General features: G+C 55.6%; 1 protein-coding gene across 1 annotated transcript; it reads left to right on the top strand.

Moving 5' to 3' along the window:
• The first annotated feature begins 1270 nt into the window (after positions 1-1270).
• TENT5B (terminal nucleotidyltransferase 5B) lies at positions 1271-8761 on the top strand. Its single transcript, XM_065041527.1, has 2 exons — positions 1271-1678; positions 5390-8761. The coding sequence occupies exons 1-2, from the start codon at positions 1502-1504 to the stop codon at positions 6407-6409; spliced, it is 1197 nt and encodes a 398-aa protein (XP_064897599.1). The 5' UTR covers positions 1271-1501; the 3' UTR covers positions 6410-8761.
• The last annotated feature ends 6965 nt before the right edge of the window (positions 8762-15726 follow it).

Here is a 15726-nt window from a genome sequence, read left to right as displayed (position 1 = left end):
GCTTCAGGGACGGACTTTCCAGCCTGGCAGAGTTTTGCAGCCGCCTCCCTGAGATTCTGTGCCCCAGGTTGGGGGGCCTGGGGGTTTTCAGGTGCTACTCTTGCAATAAACGCTTGCAAGAGTGTAAGAGCAAACCAGTGCTGGCTTGCTCTGTGACAGGGCACGTAGCTTCTAAGGATGGATCCAAGCTGCGAGCAGGAACGGAGCAAATGGAAGTGGAGGCTGCAGATGCAGGTCCTGGCGCTGTGCCCGTCTGTCCATGGCACCGTGGGGCATTGGGCCGCGGCTCGGCGGGGAGGCGCCTCCTGGAAATGTCTGCAGGGTTAAATGCTGCGGAGAAATGAGCTCTTTAAAGTGATGGGAATTGTTGGGATGAAAGGAAATGGGCGGCCAGCGGCTGGGGACACAGCTGGCCTGAGGAGGAGGCGGTGGCCTGGCCAGTGCAGGGCCATGCGGTGGGTTTTAGAGGCTGGAGTTGAATTTCTGAGGCTGGGAGCACCCGGCATCAGCCGCCCGAGCTGGTGGGCTCTGTCACCCCGGGGTGTCACCCCATGATGTGACCCTGTGTGTCCTGGGTGTGGGAGCTCCCCGCAGCTGGTGGGTGCGGTGGGTGCCTGGGGACACTGCTGGCTGGGGAGAGAGGGCCCTGGGGTGGGGAGTGTCCAGCTGGGGGGCACCGGGCTGGGGGGTACCTGGCCATGGTGTATCAATGGGACACCAGGGCACAGGGCATCAAGGGAGCATCAGCGGGGCATCAATGGGGCAACTAGAGTTGGACCAAGGGTTGGACTCGATGATCAATGGGGCATCAATGTGGTAACTAGAGTTGGACCAAGGGTTGGACTCGATGATCTCTGAGGTCTTTTCCAACCCAGCTGATTCTGTGATTCTGTGATTCTGTGATCCACGTGGCATCAGTGTGATATCAATGGGGCATGAATGGGGCATCAATGTGGCGTCAATGGGGCATCACTGGGGTGTCGCTGGACTGTCCCTTTAACACTCGCCCTGTCTCGACCAATCAGCGCCGGGATTCCCGCACGCAGTACGCCGCTCCGGAGGGGCGGGGCTCCACCGGCCTGTCCCGCCCCCTCCAGCCTTCGCCCCTCCTCTTTCGTACTCCCCCACGCTGATTGGCGCCCAGCCCAGCTCCAGCCTTCACCCTGAGCCTATGAAAGAGCCGGAGTGGCTGCTGAGCCGGGCAACGATTGGCGGCTGGGCCGGGCCAATGGGGGCGCGGTCGGGGGCTCTATATAAAGGGGCGGCGGGCGCGGGGCAGCGCAGCGCTCAGCGTAGCCGGTGGCGGGCGGGGAGCGGCGCGGGCCGGTTCGTCCGTTGTAGCGTCTCTTTCGGGCACCGACCGCGCCTCCCCGCCTGCGCCCCGCGGGACCCTCCTCTCTCAAACAGCTTGTTTTTGTTGTTGTTATTATTATTTTTTTTCCTCCCGGCACTTCCGGGTGACTCGGGCTCCTCTTCCGGCGCGTTCGGGCTGCGGGGGGCGATGCTGGTGGCGGAGGCCGCGCCCGCTCCGGGCCCTGCGGAGAAACTCGGCGAGCGCTTCAGCGTCCTGACGTGGGAGCAGGTGCAGCGGCTGGACCAGATCCTGGGCGAGGCCGTGCCCATCCACGGCCGCGGGAACTTCCCCACGCTCTCGGTGCGGCCCCGGACCATCGTCCAGGTGAGGCCCGGGGCGGGCAGGCCTGGGTAGGCCGGGGTGGCTGGGGGGGGTACAGGCCGCGCTTCGCCCCGTCGTTGGACTCTGCCCCGCTGCCGTGGGGGTCAGGGAGAAAATAAAACTGCTGAGGCGGCGGTAAGCGGCCCGCCGGGCCCCGAGCCAGCCCCGCCGGGCTCCGGCAGAGCTCCCGGCCGGCTGCGGGTCCCCCCGCGGGGGCTGGGGGTTTAAAAACAGGGTGGGGGGGCAGGGGGACCCCATCGTTCTGCAGGTGCTGGGTGCTCCTTGGCCCCGGTTCGTGGTGCTGGAGGTCTCGGTGGGGCTGGCAGGTGCCTCCCTTCATCTGTTCTGCTGCAGTTTTAGCAGAAATGTTTGAATCTGGAAGGAGCCTCCTCTAGAAAAGAACCGCATGCGTTTAGAACTCATGCCTGACCCCTGGAGCTGCTGCGACTCGTGCTGTGGATCCCTGCTTGGCTTCATCCCATCCTGCCTTCCTCCTTTTGGGGTGATTTAGTGCCCAGGGAGCTGTGAAATGGGGGTGGGCAAAGCAAGAAGGGCTTTTTGGAGCTGCTTCCATGAAATGGCTTCACGCTGGGGACGTGATGGGCTTGTGCGTTGTAGGAGGCGGTTATTAATTTAAATGCTGGATCAGATGTCAGTGTCCTTTGGTTCTCATCACGCTGACTGTACCCTCCAGAGTCTGCCGAAGACTCTGTCTTGTCGAAGAGTTCCTGTTAGTTTAACCATAAAGTAATAACTGTGTTTAATATTAAACTAACAATGTAGTTCAAATAAGCTGATGCATATTCATGTTTGGGAGGCAACTTCATTCCTCAGTAATGACTCATCAAATATAAAATCGGGCATGTTAGCTTCTAATTAAAAAGACTATTCACAAAGCCAAAACCAAACTGTCTTTCACAATAAACTAATCACTGGGATTCTGAAGCCTCAGCTGCTTGAGGAATATTTGTGCTTAAGCCTGAGAACATGGAAAGGTGACATTTGAAAGACTCGGCTATACGAAAGCCTCAGCTGATTTTGAATTCCTCGAGTTCCTGCTGCATCTGTTGAGGGCAGAACTGCTAAATCTTGGCTGCTAAAGCTTTAAACTGAATGACAGCTCAGAGCTACCGTCAGGACGCTGCTCTTGGGTTGTGCCAGGCCAGCGTTAAGGGAGTTTACACCAGCGCTGTTAAAATCCCAGCGCGGTGCAGCATCAAATGTTCCACCGCTTATTACTGTTTAGTTCCATAAAACCGAAGCATTTTGGTGTCGGAGCTGCTGAAAAGGATGTTGCCACTAGCAACTTCAAACACTAAATAACTGAGGGCTGTAATTCTGACCAACCGCGCTGGCAGACCCTGTATTTAGGGCTGACTAATGTGAAGCAAGTAACCTAAAAGGCACTTATTTATTGCCTGGCTGCTGTTGTGGGAGGTGGGAAGCGGCAGGTCAGGGTTTGCGCGCGCCGGGCTGTCAGGCTCAATTATCTGAACCACACGTAACGTGAGGTGCTGCTTTAGGAAGCAGGTCAGCAGCTGGCTAACCCTCGAAATATCCAACCCTCGGGGAAAACACGTACTGAACCCACCGGCAGCAGCCGGGAGATGCGCTTCGGGTTGAGACGGGTTGGCTGTAGCTTCCTGTGCTTGGGGAAGCAGCGAGGCTGGAAGTTTTTGTGGTGATTTGGGATGAAAATGCCTGAAGTAGCTGGATTTTTTATCCTTCTTTCTGGATACATCTCGTATGGGTGGAACTGTGAGCCTGGGGAGCTCCAGTAAGCCTGAAGCTTATGGGTCTGAAATGCTGCAGATCCTGAGCCAGGCCCAGAAAGGGGTTAAGCAGCTGCTCTTTGGGGTTAGGAAATTAATCTGGGATGGGTTCTTCTCCAAGCACTGCTCCCAGCTCTGCATCTAAGGCTTTTCTGACCTATATCTTGTCTCGCTCTAAGCCTAATAACACAAAACCCTTAACGCCACCAGTAGCGCTGGAGCCGTGCCTTGGGTGAGTGGGTCAGTTGGCATCACTGCGCACCAGGAACTCCCTTGGATGCACTGCCTGGAGTTTGTTCTGTGTGGGGCAATAACCCAGTGTCTCTTTTAGGAGTAAATTCAGTTTTCAGACTGTCTCCCTGGCTGGGTTGGATGTGCTGGAGGGGACCTGGGGCTTCCAATGGTGAACTGTTGTGTGACATGACACTGTCACCACTGGGCTGGCCAGGAGCCCGGTTGTGTTTCTAGTCTGAGCAGCAACAGCTCCTGTCAAGGAGTAATAGGGGAAACGCCAGCAGAGAAGCTGCATTGTGAGACTTAATGTGTTTAAAAATGTGCATTGTTTGGTACAAAGATATAGTTTGTTTGCAAGGGCACCTTGGGGTGGCAGGAGCTTGGTAGCACGGTGTCTTAGCTTGGTCACCATGCGGTCCGTGGCATGCTAAGGGTTCCTTACTTCTTTCCCCTTTATTTATTAATTCTTCTAAACAAGACTCACGGAGGGGCGGTTTTATAGCTGCTGCGACTCGCTGGAGCCGCATCGCTCCGTGTCCCCAGAGCTGTCTGCTCAGGGCCGTGTCAACCACGCCGGAGTCGCAGCCCCTCTGAGGTTTGGAATTCTACTCTCAGACCGGGACAACCTCGCAGGGCTGAGCAGCCCAGTCAAACTGGCTCCTAGGGATATAATTTGTGTGTTTGTATCCCAAGCTTTGGCTCTTTCAAGCTCTAACCTTGCTTCAAGCACCGGCTGAGCAGACTGGCGAGCTGGGGCACACAGGACAGCTGGTAATTGCTGGAGAGAAACATGAAAGCAGGGTGAGGGATGGGAAGAGCTTCTGGTGGAAGATGCAAACTTAATCATCCTGGGATCTTTGAGCTCAGTTAAACTCAAATTATAAGCTGGTGTCCAGGTAGTTTATTTTTTGGTCTTGGGGTTATTTTGGCCTCCTGCATGTTAAGTAATCGGGCAAATGATTCAGCTTAGCTCTGAAGGAACAAAGCTTTGGAGGTACCGGTGGGTGTGCCGGGCCTGAGCAGGCAGCATGAAAATCGCTGGAGTAACACCCGTCAGATGAAAGCTGCCTCTTGCGCTTGATAGCGTGCCAAGTTCAGCACGAAGCTCTGACACACTGGAAATTGTTAGGATACACTTACTAGTTAGGACATGAACTTGCATACGCCTGGCTGGGGCTTTTGAGCAGTTCTGGCATCTTGATTTGCATTTAATGAATCTCGACAGGCGGAGGGGACGGCTGAAAGGCGTGAGCCGCCCTGATTAAATCAACAGGGACTGCCGCAGACTGTGCTGCCGCCTTGGATTTGGAAAGGCCTTTTTGGATCGGCTGCGCTTGGCTTGGTGGCTGGAAGGTCTGGCTGCGGCTACGGGGGGTGAAGGGAGCAGAGCGCACCCCAAAGAGTTCAATTAATCTCTCGGTTCTGGTGGGGAAGGAAGGGGAGAGCAGGCAGCTGTAGTGGAAGCAGAAACAGCTGTTGATGTGCAGTAAGAGCCCTTTAACTCAGGGAAATCGGTAAGGCAGAGCTGCCCCCAGCTGCTGGCCAGACTGGATGCTTCCCAAAGTGACCTATTTCTGATGGATTAGCTTTTTATTTCGCTGTCTGGCACTGGAGTGACCCGTAAAGCGCAGGGAGTGAATCCTGCTGCCGTAGCCAGGCTGCTCCAAGAACGTGTTCTTGCTTCTCACTGACTCTCTTTATATCTCAGGTTGTCCGTAGTCGCCTGGAGAAGAAAGGAATCGCAGTGCATAACGTAAGGTTGAATGGCTCAGCAGCCAGTCACGTTCTACATCAAGACAGTGGCTTGGGGTACAAAGACTTAGACCTCATCTTCGGTGTGGATCTGAAGACTGAAGATGTGTTCCAGCTGGTGAAGGACGTGGTCATGGATTGCCTTCTCGACTTCCTCCCAGAAGGTGTCAACAAAGACAAGATCACCCCCATGACTCTGAAGGAGGCCTACGTGCAGAAGCTGGTGAAGGTTTGTAACGAGACCGACCGCTGGAGCCTCATCTCGCTTTCCAACAACAGCGGGAAGAACGTGGAGCTCAAATTCGTGGACTCTCTCCGGCGGCAGTTTGAGTTCAGCGTGGACTCCTTCCAGATCATCCTGGACTCGTTTCTGCTGTTTGGGGAGTGCTCGGAGAACCCCATGTCCGAGAGCTTCCACCCCACGGTCACCGGGGAGAGCATGTACGGGGACTTCGAGGAGGCGATGGACCATCTGCGGAGCAGGGTGATCGCCACGAGGAACCCGGAGGAGATCAGAGGTGGGGGGCTTCTGAAATACTGCAACCTCTTGGTGAGGGGCTTTAAGCCCAAATCGGAAGCGGATATGAAGGTGCTACAGCGATACATGTGCTCCAGGTTCTTCATAGACTTCTCAGACATCGGGGAGCAGCAGAGGAAGCTGGAGTGCTACCTTCAGAGCCACTTTGTCGGGATGGAGAGCAAACGATATGACTATTTGATGACCCTCCACAGGGTGGTCAATGAGAGCACGGTCTGTCTCATGGGACACGAAAGGAGGCAGACCCTGAACCTCATTGCCATGCTGGCTGTCAGAGTCCTGGCTGAGCAGAACATCATCCCCACCATCACAAACGTTACCTGCTACTACCAGCCAGCTCCTTACGTCAGCGAAATAAACTTCAACTACTACGTCGCCCACGTGCAACCCTTCCTGCCTTGCAATCAGTCCTACCCGACGTGGCTTCCCTGTAACTGAGCCAGGACAAACATCAGGGTCTGTCCTCCGAGGTATTTCCTTGCCTTGGGGAATGGGGAGAGTGGGGGGCAAAAAGAAAAGAGGAAAAAAAAAACTTTCTAGAACTCTAAGCAAAGGAAACTTCCTGGACTCGTAAGCGTCTCGTTCCTGGGGTGGCTGGAACGAGGCCTGTCTGCTGTACACTGTGATGGGAAGTGCAGTGCGTTGGAAATGAGAGAACTCGGACGTTTACAGGAAGACTCGATTGCTTTTTGAATCCTGGAGGGCAGGGAAGCGCGAGGGGAGACTGTAGAGTTCTGCTGAGGTAGAGCTGCACTGCCCTGAAACGGATCTGAATTGGGATTTATGTTTGTTTTAGTGCGGGAGGTGTTATGGGTGTGCAGACTTGTGGTTTCTGAAGATAGAAGCCAGAGTGGCTAATTCCTTTGATGGACCAAAGAATCCTGTTTAAGTGCCTGTAACAATATAAACACAACTGTACTGTAAACCTTCATTTTCTTTTGCAGGGGCTGACATCCCGAGAGCTCGAGTGGGGATGTCCAGAGAGCAAAACGTTTCTGTTGCGGGGTGGGGGGGTCGTAAGATCATTTCTAGTAGCCTCGCGGAAGCACGAATGGGATGCGGGTTACGTGTCGCTGAGGTTTTCTGATGGCTTGGCGCCTGGGGGGGGGACGAGTGACCCCGTGGGGACGCCTGAAACTGGGGACACTGGGGGCGGGGGGAGAACGTGCAGAGCTTTGTGGAGAAAAGGCACCAGGGACTTGCAGATGAATTTACTCAAGCTCCCAAGTCTGTGGTGCCAAAATGTGATTGTGTCCATAAACGGGGAGGCAGGTCTGTCCAGGCTGCTCTACCTAATCCTGTATTTTCTAGGGGAATTTGAAATGCTGCTTGTATGATTTTTTTTTTTCGGCATGCTGTGTGGTTTTAATGCACAAAGGCAGAAAACCAGCTGGGTTATCCGGGGAGATGAGGCTTGTCCTTTGAAGCACAAACCAACTAGTTCACTAGTCAGTTCTACCTCCAGCTCTTACTGTGGTGGGGCTGGAGCCTGTGTCCTTCTAGGAGACAGACAGACAGACCTTCTCCAGCCTCCTGTGGCTGGAGATCTTCCCTCGGGCAGGTCCTCTCTTCAAAAGCAGCTATTTCCAGCTAGGTGATTCCACATGTGAGCCGCTGATAGCGTTTGAAATTCATCCTCTAGCTAGAAATTCCGCTTGGGCGGGGGGGTGGGAAGTTGTGCGAAAGTCAGTTGGAAATAAAAACCCCAAACCTATGTGTTTTCTAAACAAACCCCCTGGAGGGTTTGGCTTTCAGTCAACTGTGGCTTTGAAGTCGTTGGGTGTCGAAGAGCACAGTTGTTTTTCACGGGGGTCGCTGTGTCCCTCCGGGGAGACCGTCGGCTCCGGTTTAACCGCGCTCCCGGTGCTGCTCGGTAACACCGCGGCTCTGCGGGCCGGCACACTCGAGTTCCTTCAATTTGGGGTTTTTTGTTGTTTTTTTTTGTGACAAAACTGTAACGAATAGCTGGGCAGACAATGCTCTAATAAAAGACTTAGATCCTTGGAATGCACATAGCCAGATTGCTCCCTTTTTTGGGGTGGAGTGGGTGTAAGGGGGTTGGGGGGGGAGTGATTTTGGGGGCTTTTGGACTTAACACAAACTAACCAATTTACAGCCGGTCCGGCTTTGCTTCCTGTTCAGTCAGAGCTGAAAAAGTGTCACTAACGATGTAGTTACTACAGGTTTAACCGCCTCCCCTAGAACAGCTTTGCCTTCACGGCCAAGCTGCTGCGGCAACTCTACCACAGCCCCGAAATCCCTGGTGCCCGGAGCCTCATCCACGCGGTGGGGCTGAGATTCCCCAGTGCAAGGTAAAACTGCTTTGAGATGCCGCCTCACGGCTTCAAGGGAAGATATATATATATTTTCCTCGCGTTTTAACCTTCAGATGAACATAGATGGCATGTACCGTGCTTTTTGAACAGGCTGCTCACCCCCTGCCCACAGCCACGTAGGCGCACTGAACTGAGATTCCCTCCTTCCCGTTACAGATGTCGAGATTCCCAACAGGGCGACTTAATGTTGAGATTGCACTTTTGATTGACGGTGTGTGTGCGGTGGGACTCCTGTGAATGGGTTGAATCTGAATTTTTCTAGACCTTGCAGTGATACTGTGCTGCCTCCTGTGAGGGGCAATTGCAAGATTCCGGTAGCTTGAATGACACTTGATTTTTTTGGTTTAAATGTCTTTTTTTTTTCCTACACCTGTATCACTTGTCATGCGATGGGCTTGACATAGACTCACTAGATTCTTTAGAATCTGTTACAAATAAATACAGTGTATTCAAATTGGTTGGATTTCTTGTTTGCTTCTCGTCCTGGCGGCGTGTTGGGTGACTCTGCTCCCATTAAGAACCAGTCTCCGAACCCACTGTCTCCTCGAGGGGAACGAGGTGAGATCCTGGGTCTGGACCTGGCCAGGGCTCCTCGGTCCCTCAAACCAAAACGGCAGCTGTGTGGCTGTTGGTGGCTGAGGGAGGTTTCTATTTATAACACTGGTTTTTAGTGTTGTGTTTTCCTGGTGGTTCCTCTGGTTGCTGCTGGGGGAGGCGGCCCCTCGGTGTCCACCCGAGGTCCCCGTGGGGACAGGATGGGCGACTCTCGCTCCTGCCTTTCCATGATGTTCTCATCAGGTTGCTTGAGTAGTTAATACTTGCTGATTTTGTGTAGCTGACCCACAAAGCGATTCCTCTTGGGAAGGGGAGGGTGAGAGGCTCCAGGAGGTTTATATCCCAAAGAAACCCCTTGAATCCGCGGATGTCGGGGCTCCCCGGCTCTGTTTGCCCTCCAGCCTTGGATGAGGTTTCACTTCCCCTGGCCGAGCGACAGGCAGTTCTGGTTCCACTGCACCCACCCAGCGCAGGGCAAACCTGCTGACTCTGCATGTCCGCATTTCACAGCCTGGGCCGAGCTCCCCTCTGCCAGCAGGTTTGGGTGGTTGCCGCTGGGCCGGCACCATGCGAGGCCGTGTCCCTGTCACCCGCTGGAGCAGCGCTTTGCTCTCGCGGGGCTGGTGTCTCTAAACCAGTTGGCAGCCGCATGAGATGCTCGATTCTCGCTGGCACGCGACCCAGCGCGAAGCTTCTGCCTTCCCTGAGCGTCTTGCCCATGGGAGCGGCTCACAAATATCTGCTTAGTTTGCCAGTTGTCTTCTCGGTGCCAGTGGTGGGGCCTGTTGATGCTCTGGTGAATAAGCTGCCTCTGGATTTGTGATCCTGAGCAGAGCAGCAAAAGCCCTGACAGAGTCGGCTTGTCATTGTTGGAGTGGATCAGAGAACACAAAGGGACATTCGTGGAAAGTACTGGTTGTGATCAGAAAGGAGCTATTAATGTTTACCGCTGGGATTTGGATCCCTCTTTTGTTAATTGTCAAATAAAAACAACACAACAAAACCATATTTTTTTTTTCCGTAGCCTGTAGTCTGTCATTATTTTTCCTGTTTGAACAGAGGGTGACGGACAATCGGGTTGTGCCCAAGTGACTGGTGAATGGGATTTGGACTCTAGTGGGGGTGTTGGTGTGTGCTGGGTGTCTCAGGGCTCCTCTCAGGTGTGTGCTGGGTGTCTCAGGTGTGTGCTGGGTGTCTTGGGGCTCCTCTCAGGTGTGTGCTGGGTGTCTCAGGTGTGTGCTGGGTGTCTCAGGTGTGTGCTGGGTGTCTCAGGTGTGTGCTGGGTGTCTCGGGGCTCCTCTCAGGTGTGTGCTGGGTGTCTCGGGGCTCCTCTCAGGTGTGTGCCGGGTGTCTCAGGGCTCCTCTCAGACTTGCTGGGGTGGTTGTGGCTCTGCCCCAGCAATCCCCTCTTTTTAGACCCCGCTGTTCTACCCAGACCTGGGCCCAGCTGGGTCAGGACCGGAGAAGCCCACACTGCGTGTGAGCACAGCCCATGCCCGGCAGCACCTCTGCAAAGGGCTGGTGCGCGATCGATGTCTTGAGATGCATCCAAAAAGTATTCACTTGTATCAGCTTGATCACTTCCAGGGCTCGCGGTGCAGGGTCTACATCTGCAGGCTTGCTGTTCTCCTGGGAGGATGGCTGGCTGAGCTCCAAAATCACTGAAATGGCAGGAATTCAACTTGAATCTGCAGAATGCAAGAAGCGTCTTGCTCCAGCCTTCCTGCTCTCAGCTCTGCTCAATCCGTTGGCTCAGCGCCGAGGGCGGCACCATCCGCATGCAGGCGAGTAGCTAGACCCAGCCTGGCATTCTAATTGTATCCCAATCTCCCTAATTAGCCTCTGTTGTACTACGGCAGCGTTTCTGCCCGCCTGCCGTCCTCCTCGGTAGCCGCTCGGGCAGCGCGGGTGTTAACTCCGCCGTTTGAGATCGCGCCGAATGAGAGAACAGTCTGTCTGTGCGGCTCCTCTTGCCATTTATAGCCGTGTTTAGGCGATCCAGCACACGGACCCTTGTGCGCTGACGCCCGGTGCCAAGCACGAGACAAATGCTTCATTGATATGGACATACCGGGAGGGCAGTTTGCTCCCGGCGGGGCTGGGACGGCGCTGAGCTGCCGCAGGGCGGTACAAACCCCGTCCCCTTGGCCAGGGAGCCGCGGAGCCTTGGGACGGTGACGGCCGATAGCGAGAAACGTGCAGCTTGTGCTCTGCCCTTGAACCCTCCCGCCTTATCTCTCGGCTGCTGCAAGTTCTGCTTCAGGTTTTTGTATTACAAATAGGATTTAGCTCGTGTTAGAGCTGCTGTGGAGGCAGAGCATTTCAAAGGCGCTTTTTTGTTGTTCTGTGCATGGGGCATTTGCGCTGTTTAGCTCCAAATGCAGTTTACCTTTCGTAAGGCAGGGAGGCACAGCGGGAAGCTCCATGAATTCCTGTGTCAGCCACATTCCCCCACCTCTGATTTCTTCCATCCAGCCTCAAACTGGAAGCTCAGGCGTCCCTGCCCCTCCCGAGCCACCGCACCAAGAGACCAGCTTGTGCCGAGCCTCCCGCTCCCCACACCCCCGCATGCTGCCACAAAAGCCACCACCGGCTCCTTGGGTTCCTGCTCTTCCCTGCTCCTTCTCCTCCCCCAGCTCACCAGCCGGTGAGAGCCGCACGTGTGCCGGGCGCCGGCTCCGGCTCGGCTGCGGTCGCTTTGCTGTTCCCTCGCCTTGGGTGGATCCCCATGCCCGGCCACCCATTTCCAGCTTGTAGAAACTTGATGGCTCTGACAAATTTGATGGAAATCATCCACTGGCATCCCAAGTTATTAAGGAGAGTGACTGACAGCTGCTGTGAAGTCATGTTTTCTTCGGAAAGGAGGGGGAAAGAGAGTCAACCTGTAGCCTCAAGCTGTTGCACAACGAGCTGTGAGATGGGATGGGTGTTCTTGTACCCCCTTAACGAGCGTGCTGCCAAGGGGAAGTAATGGCATTTCTAGGAGAGAACAGAACGTGTAGGTGGGCCCGTGGCTCTGGAGATGGGCGTTAGGCTGGAGCGGTGCCCGGGGAGGCGCAGGGCGATGTGTAACGTGCTCTTGTTCCTCATACAAGTGAGAACTTGCATTTTTCACTCCTAAGAGCTCCCATCGTTTTCTCCAGGGTGTCAGAGCTGAGTATGGAAGGGCCATTCCCACCTCTCCTTCCGGGCAAGGAGCTTTCTCTTGGGTGACACATGGGGACGTCCCTCTTGGAGGTAGCGCTGGGCTGCTTGGGGCTCAGCCGATGGCGCTGGGGTGGTTGATCGTTGCCCTCTCCTGCCACCGTGACATATATACCCTGCTTATCTCGCCACTATCAACCCCCAATTTCAGCAGGAGCGGTGTCACTGCCTTCAAAGGAAAAGCCACCAAGCAGCGCATTCCCTGGGGTGTTTGCCTGCCCTATATTTTTGCCTTGTAATCCAAGGAGGGGCTGGATGCAGGACACCCCTCCAGCCTCCTCCCTTCCCCCTGTAACCACCCGGCCGGCGTGGCTGGAACAGCTGATTACTTTAAGCATCCCTCTGCTAATATACAATTACAGGTCGCTTGGGCTTGAAATCCCAGTTAAATCCGCATGGCCACAGCGTGACTCACCTAACTACTGCTCCCTAATGAAGCCTGGATGCATTCCTTAAAGACTGGACATCATGTTAACATGCTACTTACTAACCATCCTTTTCAAATATCACCCGAGTAACGAGTTCGGCTGGTTTCTTCCCCTGCTCCTCCTCCCCAGCAGCTCTTCGTGGTCCCTACGTACTCCGGTCGCAAAGGCTGAGCGTTGTCCCCCTTCACAGAGAGGTTTTCTTGCTGCCGTGATGGGACTCAGGAGGAATTGGTCCCCGAAAGGATGATTATCTGCCCAGGGTGTTGTAGCTGAGATCATGATGGTTGGTTGGGCCTGATGATCTTGAGGGTCCAAAGTGATTCTATGGGCAGTGCTGCCATCCTGGGAAGGCTGAAAGAAACACCCTGATTGTGGGTGGTGGGAAGGCAGGAGAGACAAAGCCCTTCCCTATGGTGACAACAACCTGCGAGGGACCGTGGAGTTATAGAATGGAATCACGGAATCATTTTGGTTGGGAAAGACCCTCAAGATCGAGTCCAACCACAACCCACCCCTGTTCCTGCCCCATGTCCTGAGAACCTCATGTCCGTCTGTCCAGCCCTCCAGGGCTGGTGACTCCAGCACTGCCCTGGGCAGCCTGTTCCAATGCCCCACAGCCCTTTGGGGAAGAAATTGTTCCTAAATCCAACCTCAACCTCCCCTGGCGCAACTTGAGGCCATTTCCTCTGCTCCTGGTGCTTGTTCCTGGGGAGCAGAGCCCGACCCCCCTGGCTCCAAGCTCCTTTCAGGCAGTTCAGAGATCAGAAGGTCTCCCCTCAGCTCCTGTTCTCCAGCTGAACCGCCCAGGTCCCTCAGCCGCTCCCATCAGACACACGGAACACGTGTGTCCTTCTGTGCAGCTTCGGGGTTGCTCCTACCACAAACCTGGGGGTTTTGTGCCGTGCCCTCCCGAAGAAGGCGGCCTTCAAACCCAACCTGCTCATTTGGGGCTGGATGCTGCTATTCCAGCTCACACTCGGCAGGTTCTGCCCGTGACAGAGGGCGCAGAGCGACGTGAGTAAGAACACCCTCACCGCTGTCCCACGTCACGGGTGACCTGCCCCTGGGAGCGGCCGGGTCCCCTCCACCTCCCAGTAATGCCCAGGGAATTGGAGATGGGTGGCATTGCTAATAGCAATAATTGCCTGGTAGTTGTTGAGCCGATGATTTGTTTTATCCAGGCAGGCTGCCCTACGTCCAACCTCAACCCCGGGGCCATCCCGGGCTGCGCGGATGAGCCGGGAGAGACCGCAGGGACGAGCTGTTTCCCAGCCAGCTCCCAGCTGGATGAACGTGGTTTATCTGGTGCCAAAACCGAGCCCTATCTCTCGGTCATTCCTCCAGTTCCTTATCTGGAGGCACCTCTTTCTTCACTCCTTGCGATGGGGAGAATAAAAGAGACATTTAAGGCTTTTGTGGGACCACAGGGGAAAACAAGTGTTCAAATCTGGCTTTGTGTGTGTCCTGCTCGCTGCTGCCTCACCGTCCCGCCCCAGCAATAGGGACAACGGCTTTTTGGCTGGAATAAAGGAAATTCCCAGTGTAAGGCAGTGATCCCTGGAGAAACCGGGATGCTCCTGGGATCGCTGCTTTCCCTGCAGCACAACCATCCCCCAGCAGCTCCCTGCGGCCCCAGGTAAGTGCAAACCCTCCCGGCAGCCGGGAAGAGCCGGGACTTGCATCCCGGAGAGGTGACGGCAGATGCTGCTGGCCCTGGTGTGCCAGGAGCCCCCGCGTGGGCTGGGCTGCAGGGTCCATCTCCCCTATGGCAGCTGATGCTCAGGGGAGACCCGGGGGTGCTGCGGGGTGTTTGGGTGCCGAGGTTGGTGTTTGTGGGCAGGGGGAGCTGCTCCGCTCCCTGGTTTACGGCACAGCTAAGACACTGGAGCTCCTTGGCCGTTGCATGGGTGGGAGGACGCAGCCTCATCCTCCAGCCTAAACCTTCAAAAGCCGGGATTACCAGCATTATCCTATAATTGAGGAAATACACCCTCTCATTGCCCCAGCAGCGGCTACTCCCTTGTTCCCTTTCCTCCTGTCTTCTCAGGGGGGTGTCCACCGCTCCCCATGTCCCCCCAAATCTCAGTGACCGTTGTTCTGCCCCACAGCCCGGGTCTGTCCCAGGTCCTGCTGTGCCCTGTGCTGGGGGACATGCAAACCGCACAGGGATGCTCCCACACCGGGTTGCTCTGTCCCCGTGGAAGATGAAGCTGCTGAGACACTCGAGGAGCTCGGCTGGCACAAAACCCCGTGCCAGCTGCTCCCCTGCCCGTCTGCAGCCCATGCTGCTCCCGGGTGTGAATTAGAGCTGCGAGCAGCTGCTCTGGCGCATCTCACTGGATTAACGGGGTGAAAGGAGGTGTTGCAGTGGAGCCCTGTGAATAGAGACAGTAGCCGGGGAGGAGGTGATGGTTTTCACAGCATCCCAGAGTGTCAGGGACTGGAAGGGCCCTGGAAAGCTCATGCAGTGCAATCCCCCCATGGAGCAGGAACACCCAGATGAGGTTACACAGGAAGGTGTCCAGGCGGGTTGGAATGTCTGCACAGAAGGAGACTCCACAACCCCCCTGGGCAGCCTGGGCCAGGCTCTGCCACCCTCACCCCCAACAAGTTTCTTCTCATATTTCAGTGGAACCTCCTGTGTTCCAGTTTGCACCCATTGCCCCTTGTCCTGTCACTGGTTGTCAGTGAGAAGAGCCTGGCTCCATCCTCCTGACACTCCCCCTTCATATATTTATAAACATTAATGAGGTTTTACACTAAAGGAGGGAGATTCAGGCTGGACACGAGGAGGAATTGTTGCCCTGAGGGTGGTGAGAGCCTGGCCCAGGTTGGCCAGAGAGGTGGTGGATGGACCATCCCTGGAGACATCCCAGGCCAGGCTGGACGGGGCCCCGTGCGGGCAGGACGGGCTGCAGCAGGGTGGGGTGTGAGGGGAACATCACCCTCCCCAACCAGCTCTGGGCGTCCCTGTGCCGTGTGTCACACTCAGAGACCTTTTAATTGTCTCCTCCCAGGACACAGGCTGGAAAGAGGAGGTGATGAGCCACCGGGTGCCTTGCGAGCCCCATGTGCCCGATGCCGGAGCTGCCGTGTGTCCCCAGTGCCGGTGGCCCTGCCAGCAGCACCAGCTCCGTCCCACCAAGTGCTGTGGGATGAGGTGAGCCCAGAAACCCCCCACGTCTCTGAAACCCCCCATCGTCCGCACCACCACCACGGCGCCAAAACCCCG

Source organism: Columba livia, chromosome 26, assembly GCF_036013475.1.
Source record: "Columba livia isolate bColLiv1 breed racing homer chromosome 26, bColLiv1.pat.W.v2, whole genome shotgun sequence".
In the NCBI taxonomy this organism is placed as follows: Eukaryota; Metazoa; Chordata; class Aves; order Columbiformes; family Columbidae; genus Columba; species Columba livia.
The sequence above is the reverse complement of the archived record's forward strand: the minus strand, read 5'-3'. Positions and strand labels throughout refer to the sequence as shown.

Excerpts from the sequence above, each read along its gene's own strand:
- TENT5B (XM_065041527.1), top strand. The coding sequence starts at position 1,502 with ATGCTGGTGGCGGAGGCCGCGCCCGCTCCGGGCCCTGCGGAGAAACTC. Across the intron at positions 1,679-5,389 it reads GGCCCCGGACCATCGTCCAG|GTTGTCCGTAGTCGCCTGGA; the intron begins GTGAGGCCCGGG and ends TTTATATCTCAG.